The 11,515-nt window shown below is 48.1% G+C and overlaps 3 protein-coding genes across 3 annotated transcripts; 1 reads left to right on the forward strand and 2 right to left on the reverse strand.

Annotated features, from left to right (window-relative positions):
* Positions 1-1,232: 1,232 nt before the first annotated feature.
* On the forward strand, positions 1,233-3,004 carry LOC112889811 (60S ribosomal protein L9-like). The gene is made up of 3 exons (XM_025956582.1): positions 1,233-1,695; positions 1,817-1,939; positions 2,651-3,004. Exons 1-3 carry the CDS (start codon positions 1,333-1,335, stop codon positions 2,735-2,737), a joined length of 573 nt encoding a protein of 190 aa, XP_025812367.1. The 5' UTR covers positions 1,233-1,332; the 3' UTR covers positions 2,738-3,004.
* Positions 3,005-3,385: 381 nt separating this feature from the next.
* LOC112889810 (uncharacterized membrane protein YjcL-like) lies at positions 3,386-5,675 on the reverse strand. The gene is made up of 5 exons (XM_025956581.1): positions 5,144-5,675; positions 4,771-5,000; positions 4,491-4,601; positions 4,243-4,395; positions 3,386-4,149 (listed from the first exon to the last, which is right to left on the reverse strand). The coding sequence occupies exons 1-5, from the start codon at positions 5,422-5,424 to the stop codon at positions 3,584-3,586; spliced, it is 1,341 nt and encodes a 446-aa protein (XP_025812366.1). The 5' UTR covers positions 5,425-5,675; the 3' UTR covers positions 3,386-3,583.
* Positions 5,676-6,791: 1,116 nt separating this feature from the next.
* On the reverse strand, positions 6,792-9,651 carry LOC112889551 (deSI-like protein At4g17486). Its single transcript, XM_025956257.1, has 4 exons — positions 9,374-9,651; positions 8,379-8,640; positions 8,143-8,210; positions 6,792-7,702 (listed from the first exon to the last, which is right to left on the reverse strand). Exons 1-4 carry the CDS (start codon positions 9,500-9,502, stop codon positions 7,376-7,378), a joined length of 786 nt encoding a protein of 261 aa, XP_025812042.1. The 5' UTR covers positions 9,503-9,651; the 3' UTR covers positions 6,792-7,375.
* Between the last annotated feature and the right edge of the window lie 1,864 nt (positions 9,652-11,515).

An 11,515-nucleotide genomic window follows, 5' to 3' on the forward strand; every position in this document is an offset into this window, starting at 1 on the left:
TGCTTCAGCCCGATCACAACTTTGCATCTGTAAGAGCAAGGCAATCCATGAGAGCTTTCTGCTGCAGTGTCTGAATCCGCTAGTGTTCTCTGCTCACAGCCACACCCGTTGCTCTTCTTTGGCAGCAACATTTATCTATCATCTGAGATATATATCCTGATTAGACTCGACACACAGACAGCTTGCTGTGGAAGAACATGTGCTGTAGACTTGCTTTGCCTAGTGCTATACAATGTGTAGCTTGCATTGCTCTGTATTGGTAGAGACGACCCATGATCGATCGAGCACTCTACAGGTTCAGGATCAGGGCCACCTCGCACTATAGTAGCTAGTGTCTACTCATTTTTCCAGCGAGACATCAACCTTAGCTTACTTGCTTTTCCCATGATGCTTCGCTGTACGTCAAGTCATATGCAGAGTCTTGCCAAACAAAAAGTCAGATATATCAAGCAAAAGAAAAGGTCATGCAGATGTGTACAGTCTCCCCCAAAGCACATAACCTTTTTGTACATGCTGATATTTATTTGTTTAGTATGGTTATTTAAACTTTCTAAAAAGTCAAGTAGTTTTGGAAAGTTTTTCCTTTTCTCCTTTGCCTCATGTTTAACATTTTTTAATTTCAAGATTACATAACGATCGAGACATATTTGATGGTGGATTCAATGAAACTAATTTGATGTTGATACCTTTTTATATAAGTTTGATTATTTTTCTTATTGCAAGTTACAGTGGCAATCCACAAAATTCACTCCCTTCCCATAGTAATAAGTTTGCAAAAGCTCCGTCCTTCAGCTTTTGGCTTGTAGTACAGAATAAACCTTTTCTCAGTAGTATAGTATACTTTTTTAAGTATTCAGTAATTTACTAGATTACAGGAGAGGTTGGACTCCAAAGATGAATGAATTGAAGTGAGATTTTTCCTTGTCCGAATCCCGAAAAAACCATATCCAATTTCCAAGTTCTTGATCAAACTATTTTTTAAATAAGTTGATGGAACCATTTTGAAAGAAGTTGGTCAAACCATTTACAATGTGAATGAATAATCAAGAAAATGAAAAAGAACCTAGCGTCGCGTTCCCCGGCCTTTTCTCAGCGGCCCATAAGGACGGCCCATTACTCTCAGCAGTGGCAAGCAAACCCTAAGCCATCGATCCGACGGCGGGGATTGCCCGATCGAACTACAAAACCCTACCTCTCAGCGCCCCCGCTGTATAAAAGGCTACTCCTCGCCTTCGCCGCCGCTCCTTCGAGCACACAAACCCTCCTCGCCTCCGCCGCCGCTGCCCCGCCGTCGCCGAGGAGAAGGAGGAGGAAGAAGAAGCACCGGCCAAGATGAAGACCATTCTGGCGTCGGAGACGATGGACATCCCGGAGGAGGTCACGGTGAAGGTGGCCGCCAAGGTGGTGACGGTGGAGGGCCCCCGCGGGAAGCTCACCCGCAACTTCAAGCACCTCAACCTCGACTTCCAGCTGCAGGAGGGCGGCCGGAAGCTCAAGGTTGACGCCTGGTTCGGCACCCGACGCACCATGGCCGCCATCCGCACCGCCATCTCCCACGTCCAGAACCTCATCACCGGCGTCACCAAGGGATACCGCTACAAGATGAGGTTCGTCTACGCTCACTTCCCCATCAACGCTTCCATCACCAACGGCAACACCGCCATCGAGATCAGGAACTTCCTGGGCGAGAAGAAGGTAATTTCTAATCATGCCTTTATTATCCGCGCGGATCATGATAGATTTTTCATTCCTGCGGCGGAGCAGATCTGAGGATGTGATGCGTTGGTTCCAACTGGTTGGTTGCTTTGATCCTCAGGTCAGGAAGGTGGACATGCTTGAGGGTGTGACCATCTTGCGGTCCGAGAAGGTCAAGGATGAGCTCATCCTCGACGGCAACGACATCGAGCTCGTCTCTCGCTCTGCCGCCCTCATCAACCAGGTGAATAGCTATTGGATCATGCCCTTTCTATCTTCCTCATGCCGCGGTGCTCCGTGCTTTATTAGATGTACTTTGATTGATGGGATAGACCATGATAGTTGTCCTCTCTCCTGCTATATAGCTTTGTGATGAAACTACTGCTGTAGATGTAGCTAAAGTTATAGGAATCAGACGTTGCATGGTCCTAGAGTTTCATCTCAGTGCCTTACTGTGGTTGTTTTGGATTTGAAATAAAGAAATGTGTATTCACAAAACACATTTTTAAGTTTGAGTCACTGGTGTTCTCACTAGAAAACTAAAACTGCAGTCCCACACTGAGATATCTAAGTATCGAGTATCCAGGTGTTGATCGATTGTAGTTGCTGGTTATGTGTTGCAACCAGTATAGCATTTAAAGGCTTCATGTCTTTGGTAGTAGTGCATACCTATTGCCCTAAGGACCCATGACTGATATTTGTACAACCTTGTGGAGAAGCTCATGCCCAATCACCTTTGTGATATATTGTTGTGGCATCTCATGGTAATTTTGGTTTCCAGTAAGCGATTCCTTTTTCTATCCTTCTATTGCTCCATAAATTAAGTGCAGAAACAGTCTGGACACTTCGTGAATTTACTAGTATTGTTGATTGTTGTTCTATAAATCACACTACTACTGTTGATTGTTGTCCCATGGTTCATGTTACTGAATCAAGTTAATCTGTTTTTCTACAGAAATGTCATGTGAAGAACAAGGATATCAGAAAGTTCTTGGATGGCATCTACGTCAGTGACAAGGGTGCCATTAACGAGGAGCAGTGAGCTTCATTATCTGCCTAGTCATTAGCTAAAAATGCCTGGAGACGGTCCTGGAGTGCTGTTTCTGTATGCTGTGTTTCTATCATCCTTTGGGTTGAAATTTTCTGAGACTGAATTTTGTACTGGGTTAGGATGTGTTATGGAGCCTGCTATCTTATCCTACATATCTTTGTCTCTGTTTAAGAGTCTGAACCTTGTTTATCATCCCCTAAAGATAGTTGACTGCAAGCATTCGTGGTTGAAACAAAGATGAGATTTTGTTAATCTGCATTTGCTTATGCTCTCACCACCTGCTAGGCTATTATGGTATTATGGACCATTGCTCTGTTAAATGCACTCTGGAAAGGTCATCTAACCCAGGAAATGCTTTTTGGAATGGGTATGAGCTCATAAAATTGGATGCTCTTGATGCCCTGGTGGAACTCTTATAAGTAGCTTTTGATTCTTCTCAAATGGATATTTAAGTGAATCGATTTATCTTGATTTTCAAATTTTGCCCTTCAAGCTCTCAGTGCGATTCATGATTTTCAGATTTTTACCTTTCCGCTCTGTTTGATGTTTGTGAAGTCTACCCATACTACATGAAATCGTAAAAGATTTTTCCTAGTACAAGTTACGTTTCCACTATTGTGTAAATCGGAAGATGAGAGGTTTCGAATTTCGTATGCATTTGATTTGTACTGCAGTGGATGAATCTGTCCTACTTTATTGTTATCCTCTTTCACGCAATCTGATTATAAATCTCCATAGTGGCATGCCGTGCTTCAAGTTAAGCCTAACAATCAGCGAGGTGGATCTGATTGTGAGCGAGACGGCATCTAGCAGAAGCAGTGCCAGCCATGGCTAGCCTCACATTCTTCTTAGCACGAACATGCCAAAGCCAATGCCAAAGAACGTGGCCATGGAGATTCCAAAGATGCCGACGAGGATGCCCGGCACAATCAGCGAGCTCCATCCTTTGGCCGTGGCCATGGCAGCCGCCGTGGTGGGCCCGCCAACGTTGGCGTTGGAGGCGATGAGCAGGGGCTTCCTCTCCAGCCCCATGAGCTTGCCGACGCTGAGCACCACGGCGAGGTGGATGGACACCTGAAGTAGCGCGAAGGCGAACACGCTGGGCGCCTTGGTGACCGCGTCGACGACGTTGCCGTTGGCCCCGACGACGGCGAAGAAGAGCTGCATCAGGATGAGGGCCATGGTCTCGCCGGCCGGCGCGAGCTTGCCTAGCTGCCCCGGGAACGCCGTCGCCAGGAACACCACCAGCGCCGTGACGCAGGGCAGGGTGCCGCCCTGGAGGCCCAGTCGGTTGGCGATGGCCGACCCGGCCTTGCAGATGACGAAGGACAGCGCGATCGCCAACCCGCCGTTCAGCACCGAGAGGCGCCCGCCGCCCTCGGACTCGCCGTCCTTGTGGCTGGCTGTGACAGCATTCAGAGACATGAATGATCACCGGAGCACTGCGAAATTCAGAGATACAACAAGAGCACAACTGGCTGCTGTCAGTGGTGTACCTTGAGCCATCTTGGGTTCTGCTGGTATCTTTGATGCCAGTGAGAAGAGGGCCATGAAGTAGAGCGCGGAGATGAGGTTGTCCGCTGCGACACCGGCGGCGAGAACAGATGGCGTGACGCCGAGAGCTTCAGAGATGGCAACGTAGTTCACCGCTGTTGCAGTTGATCATGGTGGATCAGACGATTGTGGAGTTGCAGCATAGTATTATTGACGGATCATGGCTTTGTTCAGTAAGAAATAAAGTTACCTCCACCAATGTAGCTGCCCATAAGCGCGGCTGCGATCTTCCAGCTATCTTGGCCGAGCGATCGCATCGGAATCAAAAGATAGGCCACCGTCGTGCCGATTATAGTTGCAACTATCAAAGATTCAGACAAGTATCTGTAACTGCACTGTTTCAGCAGGTGAGAAAGTTTGCATCTTGGGAGGGAGGCAAGGCAAGAAAGGAACACCAAGCGGGACAATTAAATCAAATTATTCCTAATCCACCGGTGCTGTGACAGATTGAGAAGGGAAGCGGTCAATACCAGAGCCGATCAGGAAGGCCTTGAGGAGGTCGCCGGTGGTGCGGACGACGCGGCGGAGGTCGGCGCCGAGGAGCAGCAGCGGGACGGCGGCCGGCAGCAGGTACTCCATGACGGCGTCGTGCGCCGGCGCGCCGGGAGATATCAGCCCCGCGGCCGTGGCTGCCAGGCCGGCCAGGATGCTGACCAGGGCCCCGCTGAGCGCCGCGCCCCACGGCGTCTTCTCCTCCGACCTTCATCCATCAACGTCATCGTTTCGTCATCTCGTCACGCACACGGGCTAGAGGCTAGAGTTACCTCCTTCCGGACATCAGCAGAAATTAAGTGCACGAATGGAGATCGCTCGCGCTCGGTGCCTCAGTCAATGGAAACATACCATGTGCCGAATGCCGCGGCGGAGAGGAGGAAGGCCCAGTTGCCCCAGTGGTCGCCGGGCGCGATGGCCGGCGCGGCGGCCGGGCGGAGGACATGATGGCGAAGGCGAGGGAAGGACGAGGAGAAGAGGACGCCGCGATTGTCGTGGCGGTGGATGGTACGAGGATTGTGCGGGCGAGGCTTCAGCAGGAGCCCCGGCGCGCGGAGGAGGCGGCGGCGGTGCGGCGGCGAGGGTGAGGAGTGGTTGGAGAGGAGCAGACTCGGAGTGGCGGGTGGCGCCATGCCGTGCCGTGGCTTGCGTCCCTCCCGTCCGCCAAATCCACTCCACCACCCTTGTCCTGTTCCGTCGCGCGCCCGGGCTGGGCCAAGAAGTGTTTGTGGCCTTGTTGCTTCCTGCAACGGCCGGATTCGAGACCTACCTAGTCTGAGAGACCTCAGGCCTCAGCCCCTCTTTTTCTTGTCTCTTATTTTTGTTGTTATTTTACCTGTCCTTGTTGGGCACATTTCAGGTTTTCTTTCTCCCAGGAATAGCAATGTGGAAAATGACATCAAGAGCTGTTTGTTGTGGTTGTGGTGACGGCTATGCTTGTGAATCGCCCCGATGAGCGTCCATCCGTTCCCGTCCAACACTAGCTCACTCGTCACTGGACACACCACTAGCAAATGCTGCTGGTGCAAACTACAAGCCGGCTGGACTCTGCATCTGTGTGATTTGGTTGCCACTTGTCAGTTGGCGCCGGCCGGATCCATTCTTGGCTTTGCTTTCTGCCTCTGTCTGTTTGCGTTTGCCTGCACATCATCATCTCACATGTTTTTTGTTTCCCTTCATCCTTTCTGTTCCGTTGACGCGTCGTGTCCTTTTCATCCTGATTAGCAGTTGGTTAAACGACCGATTAAACATGAAATGATGGCCGGAGAAGATGATGCAGCAGTGTAGCATCCATCACTTTGTATGAATGAAGACCAGAAACACGGCATCCCAGTATCATGCATGCTTATACAAACAAATTTCTCGTTGATCCTGGGAGACAGCCGTCCATGAATGAACAGAGGAATCCCAGAAAACGACGTGGTACTAGAACAGAGGTCCAGCCGTCCAGGAAACTTCATCTCCATCAGAGTGAGTGCAGGACCTGCAAGCAGTCAAGGCCAATCAGCACCCTCTCACAGGTAGGACTGCAACTGCCACACAAAGAAGAACGAACCAATGCACAACTAATGCAAATGATTAGCATGCCAAGATTGAGACATGCCTTGAAATGCTTGTCTTGTTCAGCGGCAAAATACTCGGATTTGGGCGACATGACAGGTTGGAACAAATTCTCTGTTCTTCGCAAGTTGAGATACATGCACATGACATCACAGGTGGCGAATGTCCTTGTGTCTAGCTAGTAGTATTCATTCTGGTTTTGGCCCTCAATCAGCTGCAGAACAAGTCTCAACTGCACAAGGAACAGATATTCAGGGCTTGGAGACATACCAGGTTGGCAACAATTCTTTGCGTTTGGGATATACATACATGACATCACAGGCAGGTGCCAAATGGCGTAACTGACGAGCCAATCATTTGCCCTTCAGAAGATGCATACGTGTCTGCTCCAAGGGACACGTATGGACAACGCCAAGTCAAAGATTTGCAGATTCTCACATACACAGACAAACAGCCCAATCATGACTCAAACATACTTACATACCGGCAGAGTTTTATCATACCTACAGACACTGCAAGATTATTATAAGTAACAGCATTCTGTTGATGCTACACAGAAACAAAAAATTCAGCTGTCATATCTTGTATTCAGATAAACTCGTCGAGGTCTATATATAGATCACAAGAACAAAGATCAAGCATAGTGCAGCCAAGCTCCCTAATATCTCACGCTACACTATTTGCTTCAAACTCTCCAGCAAAAAGCACCTCGTTCACTTCACCAAGATGGCCGAGAAAGGAAGTGCCACTCATCTCATCACAGTTTACAGGGCTGAGAGGCAAAGGAGAGTTCGCCCGCTGCCACGTCGTGGACAGATTAAGCTCAAGATAGCGCACATTGTGGTGCACTCCATCGCATCTGCGCTTCTCAGGACCTTTTCACAGCTCCAGGTTCTCGATCAGAAATGAATGTGGCAAATTGTTAAGTTAGTTTCGTCCGTAGATTGCTCTGTGTGATATGTTTATCAGAAAAACGGCAGTATGTAGAGGTTGCTCCTCTCTCTGCATGTAATGGTGCGAGCTTCATGAATGATCCCGTGGTCCATTATTCTCACTTTTCATGTCTTGCTCCTGTGTTGCATCTTTAACTTGTTGGTCAGCGTTGTCATCTGGTTCTGATTCACAATCAGAGCATTCGCTATCTGAACTATCTACACTGGCTAGACTCTTTGATGGCTTCATACTCATACCGACGATACTTCTGATCCATGTCCCCTCAAAAAGTGGATTTCTTGTTGAGGTTGAGCCACCCGTATCCTCCACATTCGATGAGCTGCTTGACGATGTGCCAGTCAAAAATGCTGAGGCCACTTTGCATGCAGTCACGATTTCCTTTTTTGCTTGTTTCAGCTGAGTGGAAAATAAAACATTGATAAAATTCAATGTGTCAGCCAATAAAACAACTACTTTTATTCGGGACAGTATTGCCAATGGATAAGGATACTGCAACTTTTTTGACATACCAGCATACGTTTATTAACATACAGATTCTTAAGAAATATATTTTCAACATGATCTGGTAGCGACACAACAGTTTTCTTTTAGATTCCCTATTTGCTAGTCCCTGCAGATAGCATGCAAATGCATTTTCAGGTGGTTCTTCGTGGTATCATTTGTTTCAGTTTGATTAACATGATGGTAGAATTTAGTTGCTATTGAGTTTTCCAAGAGTGAGACACTGAAAAATAAATCTAGAAGATACACATTACTTTGAGGGGAAATATATCAAAACTTGATGACAAAATTTCAAGAGAAAACATAAAATTAGCAGAAAATACCAGAATGTATACCTTCACCGCTGTAGTTTCAGCAACCTCTAGAGCAGCATCACCCGCATTTGCAAAGCGATTGATCCAACCTGCACATCATCCATCAGTCTGGAGTTGTAATGCAGTTTAATTTTTTTATAAAAAAAACAAGATTCAGTTTCAGTACTAAAAGGAAGTTTGGATTTTAGCAGCCTGTACAAACAAGAAATGACCAGATAATTTTGTTTACGAACCAAACAGTAAGAAGTTGAAAGTACCTGGAAGTTTCGGCACTTCAAGCTTTTCACACAAGGTATCACAGAAGTGATTGCAATTTCTGGACAGGAGTTCATATGACTGTCCAGGCCACTCCCAGCTCAGTTCCCTTAGTATCTGATTCACCTTCAGAATACAGCAGTTGGTCTTCCCCAGAACTATGGACTCGCGATAAGTGTACATAGGATTTTTGCATGGGGGGCAGCTAAAAACCCCAGTGCCACGTTCGCAGTAGCCAAATGACCATTCTTCATCCCCGTAGACCTGTTAGTTGAGATGCTCAGGAGTTAATCAGGAATTCGGGGCTCATCTGACTAATAGAGCCACAACAACAAGCATGAACATGAATACTCGGTAGATATCATGGATGACTTGTTTGGCAGGATGCATCAGTAAAATGTCACTAAGGAGAGATGTAAGGGACCTAGCAATCAGTGTTTCCATTCTACAGGGCCTGGAGCTAAGCCATTTCAGAAAAGCAGGAGGAGAATAGTTATATAAGAGTGCTTTTATTTGCACAATCCGTTGCATCATTGTTAAGCCAACCCATAGATATCTCTTTACCACAGGGCTGCATTCAACCCTACTGATTTAGTACGAAGTATCCAATTACCACTGAGATAACAGTTTCAGGTCCACACCGTCTTCAAGGTGCTGGGTATCAAGTAAATTGGTGGCTACCAGTTACAGATATAGTTTCTACCCTTGTCCATTCATTCCAGTGACAAAGCACGTTAATTTCTTCAAAGCACTAAACTCATAATAAACCCAATTTGTACCACAACATTGAATTAAGATCTGAAAAAAAACATATGTATCTTTATCGCATCAGCCAGCGCCACCATATAAAAGAACCGATTTTTATCTCTCTAGACTAGAGGAGGAACGCGGTGCCATCCAGATCCAATCTTTGGGGCCGCTGGGGGCATCCCAAGAGGATAAAGGATGTTGGGGGGGGGGGGGGATGGATTGGGGAGCAATGGATGATGATGATGACCTGGATTGCGGTGTGGAAGATGCCGCCGAGGCCGATGGCGTCCTTGAAGAAGCGGTTGATGTGGAGCACGGTGGTGTCGGAGCCGGCGTTGGCGACGTCGTAGACGTGCGCGACCACATCCTGGCCCATCCCCGGTGCGGCGCCTCGCCGCCGGAGGATCGCCCCCTCCCTTTCGCCGGAGCGGATGACGGACCGGGCCCACCTGTGTGGCGATCACCGAATGCGCCCGGGCAAGCCTGCAGTTTTCGGTGGCGTCCTTTCTGTTTTACGTTTTCGTTTTTGTTTCCTTTTCTGAGACCATCTTTTTTCTCTCGCTCTGTGTTGTAGCTACTGCGGCCTAGGAGTACTAGTGTAGTTTGTTTTTAGCGGTTTGCACATATTGTGCATTGGAAACGCTGCACTTTGGATGTCTTGATTGCGTGTATCTCAACTTGAACTGAAGTACGTCGGCGATGGATGCCACGTACGCACTGCCTCGTCTCTGCCAGAAAGGAAATGAAAACTAAGAAAGGAAGGGGAAAAGTTGTGGCTGGCAAGGATGCAAAGTGCACCAGCTGGTACAGTATTCGTTCAGGAGACGATCGATCATCAGAGAGTTTGTATGTGATGGAGGATCGAATGCAGGTCACATCAATTGAGCAACCAACCAACTCGATCGATCATGCGAGGGATCGTCCTGTGTGGATGGATTGGATAGAAAGGCCGGTTAATTGGTTTGGCTTCCCGCCACCTCCATCTATCATCAAAAAATAATATAATAGTGTGTTCTTTCTTTACACTGTTGTTATGGCATGCTGCACACACATCTATCACTGTCAGGTGCATGTCAGCGATACATCGATGTGCACGAGCAATAAGCTACGAGCCATGCCATTTGCCATTACCATTGCATGCCACCACTTCGGCGTGCCACGGCCTGCAGCTAGGCATCTTTCAGCTCTTTTTTTTTTTTTACTCTCGGCTACCTTGACATCGGCACAAAGGGCTACTGCGTTGCATGAGCAACTTTATCACGGAGTTTGATTTAGCAACACCCCTCCCTCCAAACATGAAAACCAGAACCATGAACTCGATCGCTCCTCTCTTCATCCCTCCAAACAGCACACTGACTTGTCACAGATGTAGAATGTGGGCCTACCACATCACTAGCTTCTTCAGATCCAGGGCCCACAAATAATGTGACGACAGACATGGAGGAGGGCGACAAGAGGCTACTGCCTACTCATGGGTGGGCTCAAACTAGCTATGAAGTGGCATGAGATTTGGAACGACGGCGGCAATGGCATTAGGCATGGTTCCTACTTCTATTGGAGAAGGAGGGTCTACGCGTGCATGCGGCGACCGGCAAAAAGGCCATGAAAACGACCTAGCACTCGGCCGTTGGATCGGGCAGGCAAGGCATGCATAGATCGATGAGGACCCTTTCCACCACCAGCAGCAGCAGCAGCTAGCGGAAAGTGTTAGTGAGTGGTGTCTCTCTCTGGTCCAGCCCGGCCCAGCAGGCCACTAACCTGCGTGTATGGATTATCGAATTCATTACCAGCAGCTGCGGCCGGCTGCCAGACCACCGACCCACTCATCAATCAATCAAACTGAAGCATGCATGCGCGCGCAGCTGGATCAGTATGTAATCAACTCTGCAATTGCCTGTCCTCTCTCTTCTGTTGACGGTCAGCCCTCGACTATCTTGCACTAGTACATGAAACATCGTGGACACATGTATATCCCACAAAATCAGCTTCATCATCCGGTCTCAAGTGGTGATGCTTTCAGTATACACAGGCTAGGAGTCCAGTGCAGCATGTGCAATGCAATGCAGTCCAAGGAAAGAATGAAAGAAAGAAAGAAAGAAAGAATGAATGAATGAAAGAAAGAAAGAAAGAATGCAGCAGCATGCCAGCAGTTCTTGAGAATTGAGATCGGTTTCCTGGCGTCATGTGAAGGCCGAAAGCAGAGTGCAGTGGAGGAGTAGTAGTGATTCAGATTCAGTGAGCCTCTGCCTGCCAGTACCCATCAACAATGCAGAAAGCATGCATTGTCAGCACTAGCCGCCCGTGATCCATCCAACCAACGCATGCAATGCAAGCACGACAAACCCATAGGCGCTGCGACCACCGCCCGTGATGTCTGACTGCGTGGGTG

The sequence above is a fragment of the Panicum hallii genome, chromosome 4, assembly GCF_002211085.1.
Source record: "Panicum hallii strain FIL2 chromosome 4, PHallii_v3.1, whole genome shotgun sequence".
In the NCBI taxonomy this organism is placed as follows: Eukaryota; Viridiplantae; Streptophyta; class Magnoliopsida; order Poales; family Poaceae; genus Panicum; species Panicum hallii.